Source organism: Spinacia oleracea, chromosome 2 (genome assembly GCF_020520425.1).
Source record: "Spinacia oleracea cultivar Varoflay chromosome 2, BTI_SOV_V1, whole genome shotgun sequence".
Taxonomy (NCBI): Eukaryota; Viridiplantae; Streptophyta; class Magnoliopsida; order Caryophyllales; family Amaranthaceae; genus Spinacia; species Spinacia oleracea.
In genome coordinates, this window is record NC_079488.1 from 111,136,234 (window position 1) to 111,158,833 (window position 22,600).

General features: G+C 31.4%; 1 protein-coding gene and 1 long non-coding RNA gene across 4 annotated transcripts; one reads left to right on the plus strand and one right to left on the minus strand.

Moving 5' to 3' along the window:
* Positions 1–69: 69 nt before the first annotated feature.
* LOC110779117 (uncharacterized) lies at positions 70–2,160 on the plus strand. The gene has a single exon (XM_056837841.1). The coding sequence runs from the start codon at positions 496–498 to the stop codon at positions 1,849–1,851; it is 1,356 nt and encodes a 451-aa protein (XP_056693819.1). The 5' UTR covers positions 70–495; the 3' UTR covers positions 1,852–2,160.
* Positions 2,161–9,160: 7,000 nt separating this feature from the next.
* LOC130468113 (uncharacterized) lies at positions 9,161–15,396 on the minus strand. 3 transcript variants are annotated; one of them, XR_008928515.1, is made up of 7 exons: positions 15,071–15,396; positions 11,662–11,765; positions 10,849–10,903; positions 10,615–10,699; positions 10,455–10,494; positions 9,904–10,059; positions 9,161–9,401 (listed from the first exon to the last, which is right to left on the minus strand). It is a non-coding gene; the product is annotated as an uncharacterized lncRNA (long non-coding RNA). The 3 variants fall into 3 exon arrangements; XR_008928517.1 differs by having other exon boundaries at positions 9,904–9,978; positions 15,071–15,394; XR_008928516.1 differs by lacking the exon at positions 10,455–10,494 and having other exon boundaries at positions 15,071–15,395.
* Positions 15,397–22,600: the final 7,204 nt, after the last annotated feature.

A 22,600-nucleotide genomic window follows, 5' to 3' on the forward strand; every position in this document is an offset into this window, starting at 1 on the left:
CTATTTTTTTCTATACATTATTTATGTTTTTTCCTTCTTCTTCTTCTTCTTCTTTATCAAAAAGTTGTTCATTAAATAACCCCTTTCCTCATTTTCTCTCTCCTTTTTTTTCTTTTCTTTTTCCTCTCTTCCCCAAAAAATAAACCCTAATCATTCTTCCTCAGAGTTGCAGGTAGCTCAGCTACACAGAAGAGAGTGCTCAACAACAATCCTCTTTTCTTTTTGCTCATCCATCTATCCATCCACTTTTTAAGTGCACTATTTCTATAAACAGTAATTCTATCTTTTTTTTTCTAGATCATATCGTGAAATAAAAATAAAAAAAAGGTAAGAAAGAAAAACAAGCAAGAGATTACAAAACAAAAAAAACCTTCATTATATTGCATATCCAACCTTTTTAGATTTGTCCCATACTTTTCTTACTCCTCTTGATCATCATCATAATCGTCGTCTTCGTTTTCTCTCTCCTCATTTTTCCGTTGAGATTGATCGGAGATGGAGTCGGGGAATAGTAGTAGCATGCAATCATCGAGCGGCGGAGATGATCAGGAATACGAATCGAGCGGCGGCGGTATGGCGGCTGCTGCAACAGCAGTATATAGTACTAATACTGCTACACTACTGCAACAACAACCGTCTCATTTTACTAACAATCAAATGTTTATGTTATCGCCGCCGTCAAACAATCAATTACCTCCTCCTGTGCCGCCGTCATTACCGCCGTCAAATTCGGGTTACTTAGACTCTTTTGAAACGCAGACGAATTATCATAATTTGATGTTTGGTTGGCCACAGCAACACCAGTTCGGTGGCGGTGGTGTGACTGGTGTCGGGTTATCTGATCCTAATCAAAGTTGCACCACCCCTAATACCACCCATCTTCTTCCGCCTCCTCGATCAGTCGCTGGGCCGTCGTCTGCGTCACCTCTTCAACAGAATATGACCACCGCTGTTGGAGGAGCTGCTGGAGCTAGCGGTAGTGGCGGCGGTGGTGGTGGAAGTAAGAATCCGAGAAAGAGGACAAGAGCGTCAAGAAGAGCGCCAACGACGGTGTTAACAACCGATACGACGAATTTCCGAGCAATGGTTCAGGAATTTACCGGCATTCCTTCATCTCCATTTTCAGCAGCTGCATCTCCTCTCCTTTCACGGCGGCTTACCGATCTCCTCTCTGGTTCCGGCTCCAGTTTACGGTCAGCCCCACCGCCGCTGATGGCGGGTACGAACTCAACCTCACTCGAAAGACTTCTTGCCGGGTTCAACAACAACAACAACAACAACATTTACCCATTTAGACCTGCACCTCATAAACCCAACAACAACAACAACAACAACAACAATACCCTACAAAATATAAACAATATGATCAGTACTTCTTCTTCAACTCCAAACAGTAATAACAATCATCTCTCATTTCAATCTCTCCTACAATCAACAACAACAGTAACAACACCAACAACAAATTCTGTACGGTACCCGTCTATATTTTCGGACCTTGGTGGGGTAATAGGGAATCATGATCAGTTGTTCGGGTTCGGGTCATCGGACCCTAGTGGTAGTGGTGGTTGGAGAGGCGGTGGCGGAGGCGGAGGTGGAGGAGGAGTATCGAATGATCAAGATCAAGAACAACATGATGATGGAAATTTCAGAGGTGCTGAAAAGAGTAATAATAATAATAATAATAATAATAATAATAATAATGTTAGTAATCAGCAAATGGGGGGGTCGATTAGTGGAGGAGGTGGGACTTCCAATTATAATGTGAATGTCAATTGCTCAAGAGATAAAGGTTTAGACACCCCCCCTAACAGAGGTGGTGCCCAAGGTACGTTGGGTGATTTTCTTGGTTAATTTTTTAATTTTTAGTTAGTTTTTTTTTTATTATTAATTAATTATATACCAAATCCTATATAGTGTACGTAGGATCAAATTAATTATTCATATAGTTTTAGGAATACAAAATGAAGAATTTTGGCTCCAAAAAAAAAAAGAAGTATGTTGTTAAATGTTAATTAGTTATGTTGTTATAATTATTATAGATGTAATCATAGTACTAGATGAGACAATCCAAGGTTGAATATCAACCAAACACATTGTTATAATTATTATAATTGTTATAATGATGAATTATGATTATGATTATGATATCATCTTTTTTTCTCTCTCCTTTTTAATTAATATATATATATCTTAATTGTGTTAATCAGAAAGGAAATTATTATATGGTACTTTTTGTTCATAATTTTGGAGCAATCTAATCTGTCTCATTGCATTTTTTTTAATCATTATTACAATTCATGACTTTAAATAATTGATATTGTTTTCATTACAAGAATATAAATAGGGATAAGATTAATTGAATCTATTTCTCATTACTCTCACTTTACAAAAGGAGTTTCAAGAGTTGTTCTTGTAATTGCCATTAATTAGAAATTGAGATTCAATTTGTCCAGAATTATTAGTTGCGTGTTATCAAAAGAAAAGAATTAATAGTTACTTTGACGATTGGAATCGAAATCAATAAAGTCTTGACATAATGGTTAAGACTGATGGTCCATGTACGATATATCGGTCTCAGATTCGAATCTTCTGCCCCCAATTATAATTTGGATTGCCTTTACATTATGTACTGATCGATCAACTAATTAAAAGTCGGTGATTTTATGGGAACTAAAATAAATTTGGTATTACAGTATTGTTTTTGTTTCAATGCAGCTTCTATGAACGTTCCTTATGTTTAGTTATTTAAATATATAATACTTGTCGTTTTGGAAAATTATGAAACAATTAGGTGGGTTTTTTGCGGTTTAGTGCGGATCAAATCCGATGTGAAAATAGTAAAAGTCCATAATGGAGGCAAATATAATTGTCATATGCATGGAACACATGATTATAGCTGGATTTTGTACTAATTATTTTCTTTTTGAGGGAAGATTTTGTTCTAATTAATTAATTCATTAATTAATTCTCCAACATTGTTTTTTGTTTTTGTTTCAAAAAAATTCAGTGTTTGCAATTATAAATATGCATTGCATGGTTTATCCACTAAAAGCAGATTTCCACTTACTTTAATTTATTAAAATGAGTAACCCAAAACGTGGAAAAAGTATACTACCTCCGTTTCTGAAAGTTCTTTACGCTTTGGAAAATGTGTCCAAAGTATAATAACTTTGACTACAAATTCTCACTATTATATACATCAAAACGTTACATGTGAGATATTGTTAGATTGATCTCGGTATATATTTTCAGAATATCAATTTTTTATAATTTTTTCACGTACGAAATTGGATATATTAGTAGTTAAATATTGCACTGGAGTTCGTGCAAATAGTAACTGTAAAGATCTTTTTGAAACGGAGGTAGTATATACAGTACTTGTATATTAAAAACATGGTTCTTTTTTTAATTAACCATTTTTTTAGTTTCAAGATCCTTTTCTCCCCTTATTATCTTATAATATGTTGATAAGTAAATTAATTAATTTAGTATATGAAGTATAGTTATAGAGAGTAAAAGAAAATGATATCGTTATCGGATTGTAATATTTTATATGGATCGCATAGTAATTTTTTAAGCTATTTTCGTGTATACTTCGTATATTCATGTCCTTCATGATCGAATTATGATACTAATAATTTGTTGTAATCCAATTTGATAAATGTATCTGCATGTGTTATTTATCATTACACAATATATATGACAATAATTTAAATAACTCATACAAGTATAATATTAAAGTAAAGATTTTTTCCTTATAGAGACATTTATTTTACAAAATATATACTCCTGTACATATAGACACTATAAGAATTTGTATCTTTTATGACAACCTAATTACGACAGGTCAAAAATTCCGTCGCAAAAGCCTTTTGCGACAGGGCTAACAACCAAACAAAGATGGGAACGACCGTCACAATGTCTTTTACGACGGGTTAACGACGATCCCATTTTATGACCGGTTCGCGACAAGAAATCCCGTCATTAATCAATGATTATTGACCTTTAGCGACGGAATTTCTCGTCGTTAATGGTACAATTTTTTGTAGTAAGAAATACTAATATCTAGTAGTTAGTACTACTATTTCTTCGTGGACAACTTTCACTGAAAAATTAAATTATTATTATGTAGAGTGGTAAATACGGAGTATTTTTGTTTTTGAACCGGCATGCAGTTTTATTGAAATTAAGAATGTCCTTAATTATTAGTAGTTTTGTATGATTTAATACTCCTACACCAATTTTGAAAACAATGTACTAGTAGGTTTACTACTCCCGTTTGTAACTTGAAACTTGAAAGCAGTTTTTGTGTAAGCTAGATCGCCTAGGTGTAGTGTGGTACATTGTATACACAGACGTACTGTACTGTATGGTGATATATACGGAGTATATTACTCAGTAATAAGGTTGATTTCTGAATAGAGTTAGACTGAATTGAACTGAAATAAAATAAAATAAAATAAAATAAAGTCTAAAAAAACAGGCTAAAATTGCTATGAACGGATTATTTAAAATCATTATTTAAGTATTTCCCGGTTTTTAATTAGTTCATCCAACGTTAAAAAGGTACTCTGATACCAACTCTAATTTTCATTTTGGCTAGAAATTGTTTACTTTAAGCTAATAACAAGTCAATAGCAAACTTACCAAATATACTTTTTAGTTTTCAACCATAAGAAAAACTCAATTCATTGAATAAAAACTCGCGATCCGAATAGTCTATTGATAATTTACTTCTCATATTTTGTAAGAATTCCAAAATTTCATTGTTAGAATATGCCTCAAATAGCCATACCCCCTTTCTGCAACGTCCTAACACAGGGACCTCGCTCTGTTATTATAGACTAACGTTATCTATTTTGAACCTAATTTCTGGGTTTTTCCTCATCTGTCTAGAAAGATAAACTCTTTATGTCATAACTTGGTTGTATTTAGTAATTTGTACTCCTCGATCAATAAAACTTCCATCTCCTCTGTACGCGTACGTAGCTAACACATACATTGTTAATTAGTGAACCACGTTAATCTTTATGTTCTTTATGTACGTTCTTTAATTGTTTTAATTTCTTGCTTCTGTTATAACACCCATGAATTCCAACTTCAATTCAACTGTTTTTACTTCTTAATGTCAACCAAACAACCCCTACGTAGATAAACACAAAGGCCTGAGTCATTGGTACATGTCATACATGACATGTACGTAGAATTGTAGATTCTCTACACCCCAAAAAAAGAGTGATCTATGTAGCACAATATACTCCATATTAGTAACACAAAGAACATATATATCTATATCCATTATTCTAGCAGAGCAGTGAATTAATTAATATGGAGATAGATAGCTGTCAATTAGTAGCAGGTAAGAGATGATTGACTAGAAGAATAATAAGGTCGATCCAAGCACATGTTTTGGACTGCAATTATAATTCCTCAAACAAACAACTGCCACTTAACCTAGCAAAGAAAGATACCAACAAACAAACAAACAAACAAACAAACAAACAAACAAGCTACTAATTAGCTGCTTCTGCTCTCTATCAGTAAATTCAGTACGGAGTACTACTTATATGTATTCCTGGAATTCTTTTGACTTGCTTCTTTTTGCTATATTTTTGTTTGACTGCTTTAATTTAATTAATGCTACTGGTTTTTTTTGCTTTGAATCCAACCAATTCAAGTGCATGTATGTTTATTTTTGGAAAGAAAAAATCTCACTTAAGATGGGCAACTATCGATGTATTCTAAGGAATAAATACGAGATGTAATAAGCCTAGGGGTGTTCATCAGATCAGTTCAAAATCGGATCAGATCGGATACCGAAACTTTGAATATTCAAGACTCAAAGACCGGACCGGTTATACTTGGGCCGGACCGAGAAATCGGTCCAAAACCCATAAAGAACTGGAAAATCGGTATAGATCCCGAATCGAGATGACTTTAGACCTATTTCTATATTTTTAAATAATCCTACAACATATGCTAAAAAACCAAAAAATAAAGATAGGGAAGTATTATTCAACGATTTTTTTAAAAAAAAACTAATATAAATATTTCATAGTATGGTAATATTTCCTACATATTAAAGATATTAAAGGAAAAAAGTAATTTTTATAGTGGTCATGCATGTATTTAACTTTATAAGAAAAAATCGGTCCGACCGACACCGGACTTTTAAGGGTTTTGGACCGGATCGGATGGAAGGCCAGAAATTTATTTTGCGACCTAGAGATCGGACCCGTTGTCATCGGCCCGATCCAGCTTTTGAAACCCCTAAATAAGCTGCGTTATGTACATCCGCGCATATTTCTATTCTATAAAGGAACTTCTGAGGTCTTTTTCGTAAATGATCTTTTGGTGTCTCCTATAGAATAGTCTAAAATACCCTCCCTAACTTCATTATCAAATTGAGTTAACTGAAAAAGTTGAAAGTTTTATGACATTGAATTTAATTAATTTAAAAATCGATTATTTAATGCAAATCACCAATTAATAAAGTCTGATGCAAAAATACCCTCCCTAACTTCATTATCGAATTGAGTTAACTGAAAAAGCTGAAAGTTTTATGACATTGAATTTAATTAATTTAAAAATCGATTATTTAATGCAAGATTTAAGTCTGATACAAATAATGGATTGAATCACTAAAATTCCATAAAAAGAAATTAGTCAATCAAGTACCGGTGTAGTTTTATGACACCGGACTAGTAAAAATTAAATGAGGTTTCGTTATATTTTAAGAGAAATATATACCGCACTAACTTAAATCTTAAGTCATGTAATTGTATTTAACTAAAACTTATTGTAGTCTAATTAAGCAAGCTAGGAAGATCGAGATATGATCAAAGAAAAATGAGATATGATCGAGTCATCATGACTTCATGAGTGTGCTAGCTAATTAAGCAATCTAGGAAGATCGAATCAGGTTAGCAATAATCATGATTAATCAATCTATAATATTGATGCTAATTATTATTATTGTCAAATCCAGAATGATTAATTAGTCGGCATATGATTTGATTTGTTAGTAAATTATTTGCAAAATGCACTCATTTAGTCATTTACCCGCAGCAAGAATTGACCCTTTTTTTTCTTTTTTTTTAAAGAAAGGAATTCAGAAGAACATACTTATCACATTCCCTCCAAATAAATTTAAAAATAAAAAATAAAAAAATTACACCCCTCGAATAGTCATCTGGTTAATGTTTTTAAAGAAAAAGTTCGTTCTTTCCATTCACACGTGCACAGGCTGCAATTTTCCTTAGTACTACTTTAATTTTTCTTTGAGATATTTATCATATTCGAAGTTACCCTAATATATATAATACTAGATTTTAGCCCATGCGATGTACAAATTTAATTAAATTATTAAATTAAAATAAAATTCCTACATAATACCAGCTGTTATATTTTAGATATTAGATTAGATTAGTGTTTGATTATATTAGACTTATTTTTTAATGATAAACCAGTAAAAAACATTAATGATGCAAAGACCTATGCACCAATGAAATTTTCGTTTTAATGAATATCCTTCAATATTATTCATAACGTGTAAAGTTAATCATATAACCCATTAAAAAAAATATTCATAAAAAAATATTTCATAATATTAAAAGTTCATCAAAACGTATTTAAAACCTAACAAAAACTGAGCGAAGTTATTTATTGGTACATAGAATACGTGCAAGATCTATTTAACAGTTTTGGACAACAATAATCCTATACGGAAAGCTTTTGGTAGACCTATATGTCATGGAGCTACCCATAAATATAATTTTCTGTATTCACGCATAGCAAGAAAGATTTAGACACTGTTTGTATGCTTGAGAAGAAGTTACACGTGTAAGTCTTTTTCTTTTTTAAAAAAATAATAATAATATTGTTGATGTGAATGATAGATTGAGAATTAGAATAATTAAAAAGATGCATATTTCGGAAGGTTTTAACTATTTTACGTAGCATTTTAGCAAGAAATCGACCAGATAGATAACGGAGCCACGGGGATAGAAAAAAGAAAAGAAAAAGAAGAGACACTCAGACTTTATTCTCTTCACCTTATTTTTATTGTTTACTCCGCATATATTAGAGCAGACCAAAAAAATCAGACCAAAACTAGAAAACATTAAACTAAACTAGAGCATACCAAAAAAACATAAAATACTCACAAAAAAACATTAAATCTAGTCAACTAGACTATACCAAGAGTAATAAGATCAAATTATCAGACCAAAAACTAAAAAAATCAGACTATACTAGGTAAAAAAGACCCCCGATTTGAGACGATTGGTTCAATTAAAAAATAAAAACTTTAAATTGGTAAATGAAGGGTATAGTGAATTAGTGATTGAGTTGTGATGATTAAAAAACAAGGGTGATAAGGAGTGAGAGTGTCAAAATCAAAGGATGAATAGGCAATATTGGGCAATATTGCTAGAAGAAATGATTAGCCATGAGATTTTGCAAAGATACGCTAACCTATTATTGTGTCCCTGTCTCCCTTCCCCCGCCCCCCTACTTACAATTACAATTTCATTGAGATATACCTAGATTCTCATCTCTCTTTTTTCCCTACAAAAATAAAATGTCATTCACAAACTTTAAACTTTAACCTAAAAATATCTCACATAAATCTCTATTTTACTTATTTCAAATAATTTTTTTGTTACAAAGTAACAATATACTCCCTCCATTCCTTTTTTATCTTCCTGTTTCTATAAATGTCGTTCCTATTTGATCTTCCTGTTTCTATTTTTGGACATGACTTTTTACCATAAATTTCCCCACCATCCCTTATTTAATTCATTCACATTTCTTCATTCACCCACCCAACCCCACTTTTATGATTTTTTATTACTTTAATAAAAATATCTTCTATCTCCTTCATTTCTTTATTACTTTTCTTCATTTATTTATTACTAGTATTTTATGCACGCGATGCGTGCGAATTATATAAAAGCATAAAATTATTACAACCGCTTTATAAACGACGTCATTTTCATTAGCATATAGCTCAGTTGTTATAGGCAATAGTTCTCAATTCCCTGTTTTTTTTAATATTAAAAATTTACCCTAATTGCCATGACACCATTTTTTGGGATCTTATCCGTAACCCCTTTATGTGCTAACAGCTGCTAATTACTTTATATAGAAAAAATTACTCCGTAATACGATTTTTTTATTTACAATGAGTTAGTCCCAAATATATGTAGATGAACAGAGTTCCAAAACCATGGAATATCAAGCTTATAAAAAGTCAAATACAAAAATATGATCATCTACTGGCAAATTATACTCAATTTACAATACTCCAAATGGAAAAAGTAATTTAATACACTGCTACCCATATTCTTCAATCTCTTTGATATTCCAATCCATCTTCTTCAATCTCGTTGATATATATTCTTGCAAAAGCAGCAATAACATCAAAAGACCAAAATTTAGAAATTTCGGCATAGATATATAATACCCTAGTGCTTTCATTAAAAGACTTCGGCATAGATGACATGTTCTTTCTTTAAAAAACTTTGGCATCATATGTAGGCCAAAAAGGTGTATGTTACTCTTTCCTCAATTTAAGTATTTCTTTAAAAAAACTTTAAACCTGTCATGCTTTTGTGGGAATAAAAACTAAAACCCAATCCTTTTTTCTGAAATTGAAAACTTCGTAAATCTAATTAAAACTAATGCAATTAGAATTATACAAATTAAAACCATGACAGAATACCATTTTTACAAAATAATCCCAGAAAAATACTTACTCACGTACTTGAATTCGCAGGATTCATAATCAAAAAGATAGTAAATCAATTTATTTAACAATTGATGTAACACAATGAATTAAAGAGAGGAAGTCAGACATAAAAATTAAAATAACGAAGAATTGTAATCAAAATAAGATCTTACCTTCTCAAAAACCTCACAGTTGGGGAAGGTTATTGTTGAAGAAGATCTAGAGCCAACCATAGCTCTCCGCATCGTCTACAATATCCCACAAACATTTCAATAATTTTGCACAGCAATCCAGAAGAAATCAGTGTGAATCACCCCCATAAACAATACCTAGAAAAACACAAACAAAAAACTCAGATTATTGGGAAATTCGCAAGTGATTCGTTTTCCTAGGAATACAGAAAATTAGGGAAAGTGTAGAAGTAAATTAGGGGAAAAGAATAACAAAATTGTAGCCTTTCATGCGCCATAAAAATATTACTAAGTTAATCCTCAATTTAAGAATGAAAGAAAAATATTACACTAACTTCCAGCATGGAAGTACTAATTCATAGCATCGAAGTAAAAATTCACAACATGTAGAAAGAATACATGGTCAATGAGTTGCTCAATAATGTCTTCTTCCCTTATGAATAACTGGATTATAATTAATCATTAAATGAATCCCTCTTGGATAAATATAGCAAGGAGTATATAAATGAGGCATGTGTACAACACTCACTGACCTTTCATACATATGTGACCAGTTCTACGATAGACATGATGCTGTCACAAATAATGTTGTTAGAAAATAGTGATGTTATATAGACTTGATACAATAATGATATGGAAAGCATATATATGGTGAAATTATAAATACAGGAGGGAGATCGTTTCAGTGTTCACCTAGTTCTGAATGAGCCAAACGAATGAATAGATCAGCTCATCAGCACCATCGAAGCAATAATGATGGACTTGAGACAATAATGATCTGGAAAGCATATAGATCAGCATGAAATTCGAATGAGCCAAACAAATGAATAGATCAGCATCATTCGATTGAGCCAGACAAATGAATTAATAGAATGAAATTTAAAGATTTCTACAAAAATTCAAACAACGCATTAAACAGAATCATACCTGAACAAAAAGAATCGATCTAGCAATAATAAACCTTACATTCCTAGCAGTCTCCCTGTACCAAGATCGTACTTCATTATTTGCATATTCCTAATAATTTCCCGCAAAAAAATTATCATTTCCATACCCTACATCCCTAATTATCTAATTGTATGATTATTTACCTAAGAAAATAGAACATCACATTTCAATTTTAAAGTTGAAGCCTTTGTAATAATCACTGTTTCACAACAAAACAAAAAAAATACAATAATCACAGTACAAACATAATTCTTTCATACATAACCAATTGAAACAATTTATCACCAAAATTAACCCAAAAAAATTCTTGATATTACAAACTATCAATATTACTGTAACAATTACTTCCACACATAACCAATCAAACCATTAATCACCAAAAATTAACCCAAATAATTCATAATATTACAAATCATCACTGTTACTATAACAAATCACATTTCTATGCAACAAAATACAAAATTTTATGTAATCAAACAAAAAAAATAGAGAAACACATCACTAAACCACAGAAACTAAGCCCTAATTATTCATTCCCATAAATTACAATAACTGAAAATAATCACACTGATTTTCTCTAAAAATACAGAAATTCCAAGTTCAACACAAAAAATTGAGGATATTTCTACCAACAAACAACACCAATTAAACCCTAATATAATCAACAAAATATCACTATTACAACATTAAAAACAATGTTTTCCAGTAAAATTCAACAATTCCGCCATCAAAATCAAGAGACAGAGAGATAAAGTTACGAAAAAACCTGACGGAGAAGATCGGCCTCTTTACCTGGCAACAACAATCTTTGCACAAACATTCAAATTTTTTGGCTCAATAATGTCCACCTTGTTCAGCCATCAACAAAAGTTTCTCCGCTAAATCCTTCGTCGTACCTGTTTTAGTCGACATTACAACAAATTTCTAAACTTTCCCGATAAAATTAAACCCGGAAAATGTATTTTTTAGAAAAACAAAAATCTCTAAATCTCTCTCTTCAATCCCACAATATTTTAAAAATCGGAATGGCTAGGGCTCCAGAATAAAAATCTCTCTCTAAACAATTGGAAAAAACAAAAAAAAAATTGGAAAAAAACACATCAAATAAACAAAATCTCCAGAATTAATTGGAAAAAAATAAAAATTTACACAAAAATATTGAAATCTCACCCGAATCTCCAGAAGATCAGACGGTGATGGTGATGGCGACGGCGAGAGGCGGAGGAGAAAGAGCGTGTGTGTGCGGTGAAAGAGAAACGAAATATTTAGGATATTTAGGGTTTAGAATGGAGGATGGGGTTTGGTGGAAGAGGATTAGAAGAAGAAGATCGAAGAAGATGAAGAGGATCGAAGGAGAAAACCGGAGGAAGGAGAGAAAACACGGGAGGGAGGAAGGAGAGAGAAAACGGTGGAGCAAAGGGTTAGGGTAGTTTTGTCGAGAGGCTCCAGCACAATAAACAACAAAAGAAGGGTGTTTTAGTATTTTTAATTGGGGACACGAAAAGTGTGATTACCAAATTAACCTCAGCTGTTCCTTTATATAATAGAGATTTTCTCTTACACCCAATCATTACTATTCCATTTTCTTATTTTCCACCCCAAACACCAAATAGGAAGATCATTTAGAAATGGAGGGAATACAATATGCTTGGTAATTATCAAACATTTGAGGATTTGGATTGGATTTACGATCCATTGACATCCCTAGTTAAGGCTATCGAGTTTGGTGTATGGTGCAATATCAATTAAAATATGGTATGTAGTGAAGCACCAATATTAACGATGGTGATTAATTATTGGGTGTGTAGTGTAAAAGTAATTTAAAAACAATTCTAATGCCTTAGACATAAAATAAGTTATAAAAAAAACCAATATGCTAATGTGATGGGAAGCTAGAAGTAGACCTGATTAACAATATAATGACCCGCCCCGGCCCGCTGCTAGGTCCGAAGACGTATAAGTTTAGACAACCCCTAATTAAACGTGTGTTTACCAAAATTTGAGCTCGGTCCTAGAGCACAAAAAACCGCTTAGTCCTAAAAATCCCACCCCAAATTTGTGGACTTGGTCATAAGATTTTGTGTTAAAGTCCAAACCCGACCCGATCTGAATTTTGATCACCTCTTGCTAGAAGTTTAGCACTCTTAACTCTTAAGTCTTGAGTGTATGAACGTAGTATGAAGCTATAAGTTTCTAACATGGAATGTAGAGTATGACTAACATATAAAATCGTTAAAATATTCCTTCCATTGTATATATTGCTCTCGCTCTAGTGACAATAAAGACCTACTCCATCCGTTTTTATTTAAGAGATACACTTACCTTTTCCGACCGTATTTATTTAAGAGATACACTTGCCATTTTTAGTCAATTATCAACCCTACCATCTAATTAAATAATGAAGTACATTTAATTTACCCACCCCACCTCCCACCCCCCAAAATGACATGGTCCCCACTTGTTTACTTATTAAAATATCTACCCAACCCTATTTACTTTATTATTTTAATTCATTCAATTATTTTTCTTAATGCACGTGCCCGACCAAGTGTATCTCTTAAATAAATACGGAGGGAGTACTATATTGGTGTAGACCCAATAAAATTTATCCAACGTAGACTCGACTCGGCTCAGTGATAGGAATTTACGGAGTATCATAGAGCATTAGATATGGTCTTACCGAGTTACTGCACGAGTACTAGCTAGCTCCCCACGCTCACTTTTGGGATTACAAATTGACAATGATGGGGTTGTTAAGTTGCACATTCCCAAGATTGAGAATAAAATTATGGTCATCTTTTAAACAGGCAATCATGCTTTTGCATTCCTTTTATGATCTGTTTCTTGTACCAATAAGTTACATATATACTCTTGCTTCGTAATGGTAACTTAATCTGTTCTGTTTTATCTCTGATTTAAAAGGGAGTTTGTAGCCAAACTCTCGAGATAATATGGTAACTCTGTACAATAAGTCTGGATGTAGGTTTGAAAATCCAAGACTCGCTAAACACTCATTTAATACTCCACTTATTTCTCCAACTAAATTAAATCATGTCATATAATCACTTTATATCTTATTTAATTACCATTTTTAAGGTGAGTGAGTTCAGTCTGTGGATTATGTGTGAAAATAGAAAGCATCTTATGGAAGTCTGAATAATGAAAAAGTAGGTAAAAGTTAGTGAAAAATTGATTAGAGTTTAATGTTGACTCTAAGATATACACTCACCCTTATATTTTTAGTTGTTTCATATTAGTTGCAACGAAAATTCTACAATAAACGACGTGTACTGCTATTTACCACTAATTTAATAAGCGATGTTTACCGCTATGTATTACTCCGTAATACTAATTAACCTCAATTACATAGTAATTAATTAGTGAAATAAATTTGTGCAATCTTAAAATTATTTTTATAATTTAGGTAAGGTTGTCGATTACTCCATATATTTTTTGAAGGTTTTGGGATCAAATCTATTTCCCACTATCTAACATTATTTTTCTCGATTTTTCTTTACTCCATATATATATATATATATATATATATATATATATATATATATATATATATATATATATATATATATATATTTTGAAGTTTTTTTTGGATCAAATCTATTTCCCAATACCAACAATATTTTTCTCGATTTTCTTTCTCATCATATCTCTTTGCTGCATTTTTCATGATTTTTATTTTTCAATATTCTTTCTTCTCCTTCAGACTACCTTAATTACAGTAGTGAACTAGATTACGTCAATGGTGTAAATAAGAAGAAGGAAAAAGTCGTAGAATTTCTTCAAGACCTTAAAAAAATTATATGATCAACATAGATAAGGCATGTGTGTTCATAAACTCCACACAAAAATGACAGCGAGGAAGAATTCATATTCTCCTAGGAACCCAATTCAATTTTTGCTCGGATGTTAATAAAAAAAATAAAAATCTGCAAATACCATTCACAATCAAAGTATTTATTCAATTCTGAGTTTAAAATTTGAAAGTAGTAGAAGTCTAGAATGCATACATATAATAATATAATTCAATCGTGAGTTTAAAATTTTTACTTGTAGAATCTTTGTACCTCCAAAAAAATTTCAGACCCAAATTTACCTTTAACTTCGATTCAAAACTCTGGTTACAATCGTTAATCCAAAAATAAAATTGCAGAATTCGAATTGTTAAGAACAATTATATCGATACCTTTTCGGAATCAACTTTTTATAACATAAATCACCGCCTCAGGAAATCAGGGATTAATTTCATTCACCACTCTCCAATTCCCCATCGATTCCGACTCGGATGCTTAACTGATCGACCGGAAAACAAAGAATTAATTCAGCGAGAGCACCATGGACGACGACTATTACTTTGCCTGTTCACACGTTTAGCTGTTATCGCAGCCCCGGTAGGTTTGGCGGTGTTGCAGAGAGGATGAAAAGACGTGGAAGGGGTAGATTTTATAAATTTTAATTAATTTATTAAATTACCGGTGCTTATCAGTACATGTCATTTGCAATACATAACAGTACATGACATGTGATGTAGACTCATTCTAGTTGCAAACTCTCTAGTTTTTTTAAAAAAACTTTTGCTACCAATTTTAGCAAAATACTCCCTTCATTCCTAAATGATCTTCCTATTTGGTGTTTGGGTGAAAAATAAGAAAATGGAATCTTGTAATGATTGAGTGTAAGAATAATGATTGGGTGTAAGATAAAATAATAAATAAATGAAGAAAAGTAATAAAGAAATAAAGGAGAGAGAAGATATTTTTATTAAAGTAATAAAAAATCATAAAAGTGGGGTTGGGTGAGTGAATGGGAAAATGTGAATGAATTAAATAAGGATGGTGGGAAATTTATGGTAAAAATTAATGTCCAAAAATAGAAACAGGAAGATCAAATAGGAACGACATTTATAGAAACAGGAAGATCATTTAGGAATGGAGGGAGTACCTCTTATTTGATTTCTTTAACCTATCTACTTGCACTACATATATCCCTTACCTTTTTTTTAGTTAATTACTCCACTTACAAAATCAAGTGAAACGGCAAATATCTAAATTCTTTTGTACACAAATTCTTATTTACAATGGGTGTACAATAAATATTGTACACTGGAGTAAAAGTTAACTTAAAATGCTTAAAAGTTAAGCATATATATGTAAAAGTTTATCTATTTTTCAATGATAAATTTTTTCATTTTAGTAAAACTTATTTCTTCAAAATCACTAATAATGTATAAAATTAATTATTTAACCCTTTAAAATATTTATCTATCAATTTTTTTTTACTAATATAAAAGTTAATCAAAACTAGGCTAAAGTTACAAAAGAAAGGGTTAAAGTTATCTTGGTGTACAATAAATTTATTGTACACCTTGTGCGCACAAGACCTTTTGTCTTTTGTATCCACTTACAAAATCAAGGTAAACGGCAAATGTGTAAATTCTTTTCTATCCACTTGCAAAATCAAGGTAAACGGCAAACATTGTAGCTATTTGTAAATAGAGAAAGTACTTTCATTACAATGAGCTAATTTCATAATAATTATGATGTCATAAGTACCTTGACACACAAGTAAAACAACACAACTACACATGTATAAACGTAGGGAGACGTCATTAGAGGTTCAAACCATGGGCGCACAACTTCCCCAGTTTTCTTCCCTTTTGTACGGTGGTCAAATAAAATAAAGTTAATCATAAAGGTCTTATTTATTATCAAATTAATTAAGTACAGAGTAGTATAGCTATGAATAATTGAATACCCAATTACCCATGACATAAGCCATTTAAGATAGTTATCGACTTATCGTCTCATTATCAATCAACCATTTTTATTGATTAGAGTTCGTTATATTTACCTGATTTTTGAATTTATCTTACTCGTAACATATAGAATTACGGAGTATGAGTTGTGTATGCGACATAATCTATGCGGCTACACAGTCTAATACCATAACATTCGGACAATTGGACCTTGTTCGTTTAATCTGAAGATTACGAACTGATGTTTATTGCTCTCTATTATTAAACTATTTACTGATCGTCGCTAAATTTTACTTACCGATGTTAAAATTTATTAACGAAAATGATAAAGGTCGCAACATGCGACCTTTAAGCCGTGTCACAATGATGACATGGCATGCTTATGTGTCGCAATTTAAATAAGAAATTAAAATATTTAACTTATATATTCTATTATACATGTTTCAAAAAAAGGTAGGAAAATCTTAATATTCTAATTTGTTTATTTCTTTATATTGATTAACGTATTTACATAATTTCATAGTAAAAATATTGCATTGATAGTAAAAATATAATAATGACGCATAGCATACGTGGCGCATACATGTACCAATTAAACTCCAACACGTAAGATTGCGACAACTAAATGTTGTCGCAACTTGCGACTTTTATCATCACCCATTAATTAATTATAACTAATTTTAATTTATTCACTAGTATTTTTATTATATGAGAATATTGATTTATAGCGGTTTTAAGGTGAATTGAATATGGTTTTATACAGCTCGACACGTCCACAAAATTTATTCTATTTTTTTTGTTATATTATGGACAATTAATCATTAGGACATGTTTTATCACGTCCCAAATAGTTGATGTGTCATCTTTTGTCACTAAGAATAATTGTGAAAAACATAATGAAATAACCTAAGCATATATTGTTTAAAGTTATGGTAAAATAAGACAAAAATAAGACAATTGAGCACCAAAATGGCAACATATGATAATTATTCACAAGTTGAACACTACTATTAATTAACCATTTTATGTCTTAATTAGGAGCCCAAAAAGTCGAGATCGATGTTAAACTAAACACTCCAAAACAAGAATAAACTGAAAGCAAGCATGCAATTTAGGTTTAATCCTTATAATAATGGAACATTGAAACTTCATGTCAATCTCTATCATGCTGGGAGGCTCTTCTCTACTAATAGATTCTTCTTGTACTAAGGTAACCGTTATAATAGATGGGGGAATCAAGGAGGAAACATAAACACACGAACATATGTCAAAGGAGGTTCTATCCTAAAATCAAATTAACGATAGAAAAAAGTAGCTGGCGTAGGTTAAATTAGAAGTTATTTGCTTCATCTTTTAATGTGAGACACAATATTCACACTATTAAATCCCCCCCCCCCCCCCCCTAAGAGTAAGTCACTCCCCCTTGTACGGAACGAGACAATGGTGTTTAACAGCTGATGCAATAGCCTAACTGATAAAAAACCTGGCTCTGATACCAATTTGTTATAACAGACGGGGGAATCAAGGAGGAATGTAAGCTCACAGACATAACTCAAGTGATGTTCTATCCTAAAACCAATTAACGATGGGATGAGTAACTCACTTAGGTTATAAACTATTCCATAGAAGGTATTTGTTTTATCTTCCAACGTGGGACACAATACTCACACTTACTTTTTAACAGTAATAAAAAAAAAATATTTGGAGTTTGGATAGGTATAACTTGACGAAACCTGAATTTAAAAGGGATTAGGAATACTAATATGACTAGAAGTGTAATATACATCAAATATTCTAAGAGATTAAATTCTAGTAGATTTATATCTCTGTCAGATTGTGCTTAAATATAAACGTGTCTATAATAAGTGATGCACTTAAAAAAAAACTGAAAGGTATATATTTTAAAAATATCATGCATTACAGTTTATGAAGCACTATGAATTGGAGCAGGAAAGTTTAGGAACAAAAGAGCGGGATCCATGGAATAAAAATGCCACCATATAAGTTGACAGGATGAGGGTTGCCACGTGGAGAGAGAGTGATGCCTATATCTCATTTGTCCCCCTCTCTTTGTAGGATCCACCACCTACGGTGGGGCTTACGGCGGGGGGCCTTGGCGCAGGGGGCGGTGCTGCCATTTACTTTCATTGCTATCTACTACTATAGTACGTAGTACATGCTTTAGTACTAATGCTTTTAAACTTGGTTATTACTTCTGCAAACCTAACCTCTCTCACATCCCCTTTTTAAGTACACTCTTATCTGTCTTGGGTCCAAACATAACACTTACTAAACAGGTCCATTGGCTAGACTTTGGACTGTCAACCTAACTTTCGAGTTTGAACAGTATTGGAGCTAAAATGACGACATACTTGCTAAACGGGTCTATTTGCTGGACTTTGGACCGTCAACTTAATTTTTTGGGTTTGAACAGTGCCAGAGATAAAATGACGTCATACTTGCTAAACGGGTCCATTTGCTGGACTTTGAACCGTCAACCTGATTATGCGTGTTAAATTGAACAGTGTTGGAGCTAAAATGATGTCATGACTAAAAAGAACTTGTTAAGAATTGAGCCCAAGACTTTGGCTATTACTCAATAAGGCCTTAATCACTACAACTTTATTTTTGTTTATATTTAGGAAACTAGTTAAGTATTATATTTGAAATTTTAGGGATATGTTCCATCGCTTACCCGCACGCCCTCAAAATTGCCCTTGTGTTTGAATCGAGTATTTAATAGAGTAATAATTTTTTATTAACTTTAAAGGTATCCCCTTAACGTCTTAACTTATGTAAGGTTTAACCCGGGTTTAGTTCATGTCAGATTTTGGGTTAGTATAGTACATGATTTAGTACTAATGCTTTTAATCTTGGTTATTGCTTCTGCAAACCTAACCCACATCCCCCCTTTTAAGTACACTCTTATAGTCTTATATCCGTCTTGGGTCTCGACATTACACTTGCTAAACGGGTCCATTTGCTGGACTTTGGATCGTCAACTTAATTTTTCGGGTTTGAATCGAGTAATTCTTTTTAATGAAGTAATAATGTTTTACCAACTTTAGAAATATCCACTTAACTTATGTAAGGATTGGCACGAGCTAAGTCCATGTTAGATTTTGAGTTAGTAGGATATTCACATTGTTTTTAGCTGGTTTAGGTCATCGACCTAGTTTTTCAAGTTTGAAGTGTGTTTATTAAATTACATTTCAACATCTTTCTATACCTCTATTTATTTTGGTCGGGTTTATCTTCGGTTGAGCTTGGTTAAGTTCTTAAGTCAGATCGATTTTTTATAGGTGTGGGTCCCATTATGTCCTGCTTATTTTAATTTTCAGATAACATGGTAATCTTGATAAGTTAAGACTAAGAGCATGTACAACCTTGACTTATGCTAGCCGTCAAGTGAAACTTGACATCTCTAAATATTTACAATGTTAACCTACCATGCTGGCAAGTTCAACTAAAACTTGACAAGGGTCACATATGTGCCCCTTCTGTCAATAACCGAAAAGCAAAAATGGAAGCATGCAAATATGTTTTTGATTAATAAACATATTAATCGCTATTTATGTTTAATTAGTACTTTTTATTATTCTTCCTTTTATTTTATTTTAATTAATCGCTATTTATGTTTAATTAGTACAGAAATAATACAAAGTAATATTTAATTGTAATTAGTAGCAATAATATGGATTAAGTTAAAAAATTTATTTCATTTATTTATTAATCTAATTTAATTTGTTAATTAATCTCATTTATTTATTGTAATTAGTAGTAATTAGGAGGAGAGGATTTGAGATGGTGTATTGTGTATATGTAAAAAGTAGGGGAAAGAGAGTGGTAACCTTGAGTCAAGATTGTAGAAGAAAAAAAGATATTTAAGTAAGAGGTATGTTAAGTTAGTGAAAAATGAGGTGGAAGAAGGAGAAGGATGAGAGAGAAATATTTTTTCATTTGACCGAAGGTCAAGGATGCACATGATCTTAGAAGTCTAAGAAAAAAAAAAGTATGCTACAACTAAAATAAGTTCAACCCATTTACTCCATACTAGTAAATTGTGCTCCAATAAAAGCAAGTTCAAATAATATGAAGTTCATACTTTGTATGAATTAATAAATCGAATATAAGTTTAGCCAAAATAAGTTAGAATGTATTAGACCCTTACACTTATACATATAAATTAGTTAGTGACTCAGTCGATGCCCCGAGTGTTGGATATAATAATTTGAGTTTCTTTTACTAATTTCAAATTCACTTATAAATTAAAACTTTAATTTAGTTTCTGTACCATTTTACAAACTTAGAATTTTTTTAAAGTACAATTGTATATATATTGAGTTACAAAGTCGAAATACATTTGGAAGAAATAAAAACACATTTGATTAGCTAGAAGAAAGCGCAACATTAATTTTTTTTCCTATTATTTTTTCTGTTAATTTAATATTTTTATATTTGTTTTAATGAATAAAAATGAAGAAAAAAATTGTTATCATAAATTGTTACTCAAATACATAAATTTTGACATTAAATTTTATGCATACATAAACATAAATTTGGGCATAAATTTTTTATACATATAAGAAATAATTTTCTCTTTTTAAAATTATTTGAGTCATAAGGAGTAATTAAGTTATATTGTTGGAATGATGGATAAAACTTTGCATTAACATATGTGAGGTCATGAGTTCGGTGTTACTAAAATTGTTTACGGAGTATTAGTAATTACTTGTAAACAATAAATTATAATTGAGAAATATTATTATTGAAATAAAAATTATTTGTGTTTGTTATTTGTGATTGACAAATATGAAATACAAATTAACCATAACAGATATCACTCCTATACTGGTGCATAAAACGATTTCCAATTCCATTTTCTAAATAAAAAATAAAAAAATATTAGGAATTCTCAAATGTGATAATATGAACTAAAAAATAAAAAAATAAATCTAACAAAACTTACCAAGCCTATCTAACAAGGTTGACCAGTCAAAAAAAATTATAATCTCATTGGATTTTTCCGTCCATGTGTGTCCCATCAGATATATTATAAATCCCCGTTAATTTGATGGGACAACGCGGCAAAGTCGTAATCTAACTTAACGCGAAACTGAGTACCCGATATTTGGGATTCCATCGGTTAATACAATACAATTTAAGTTAATACGGAGTACATCAATAAATAAGAAGAATTATAGAGGTTATTGGTTTTACATGCTACAACCATGCAACAACAATGCAAACCTAATGCTCATCACTGTAACGATCATATGATCTACTTCAGGTGTACATTTAGCCATATGTGATTGGTTCGAACACCTCATTTTGCTCTTAGTATTTATATGATCATTGTTGTCATAACTGTTTAATAATTCAATAAAAAAAAAAATCAGTTTTCATTACTGTTTCTCTTTCTAATTCTTTAGAGCATTTTCTCTCAAGGAATTCATCCACATTGGAGAATCCTGACAAGGGTGGTTTGCTTTGAAATCAGACCTGATTGGAGTTCTTTTAAAAGTTTTTTCCATGGTTTAAAAAATACATTTTTGTTTTGATACCCATTATTTAACTGTATCAGGACCCGTGCAACATATCAAATATGTATGTTAGTAAAATTGTTTACGGAGTATTATTAATTACTCGTGAACCATAATTTATTTGTATTTGTTATGTGCGGTTGAAAAAGATGAGATACAAATTAACAATAACAACATAGTAAAATTTTAAATTTTGTGTAAAAAATAATTAGTTTAAATTGGTCAATATTAATTAAGCATGGTATACATTGTACTATGTACATATTGAACTTGTTATTTTCACTTTTTCGGGGAAACATTAGATTTAAGAAACATTAGATTTTAGAAACATAAACTTCAAAATTTTAAAAACTTTGATTCATTATTTTAAGGCACTTAAACTTTGAGCCCGAATTAAATACGTATTTTATGTAGCTTT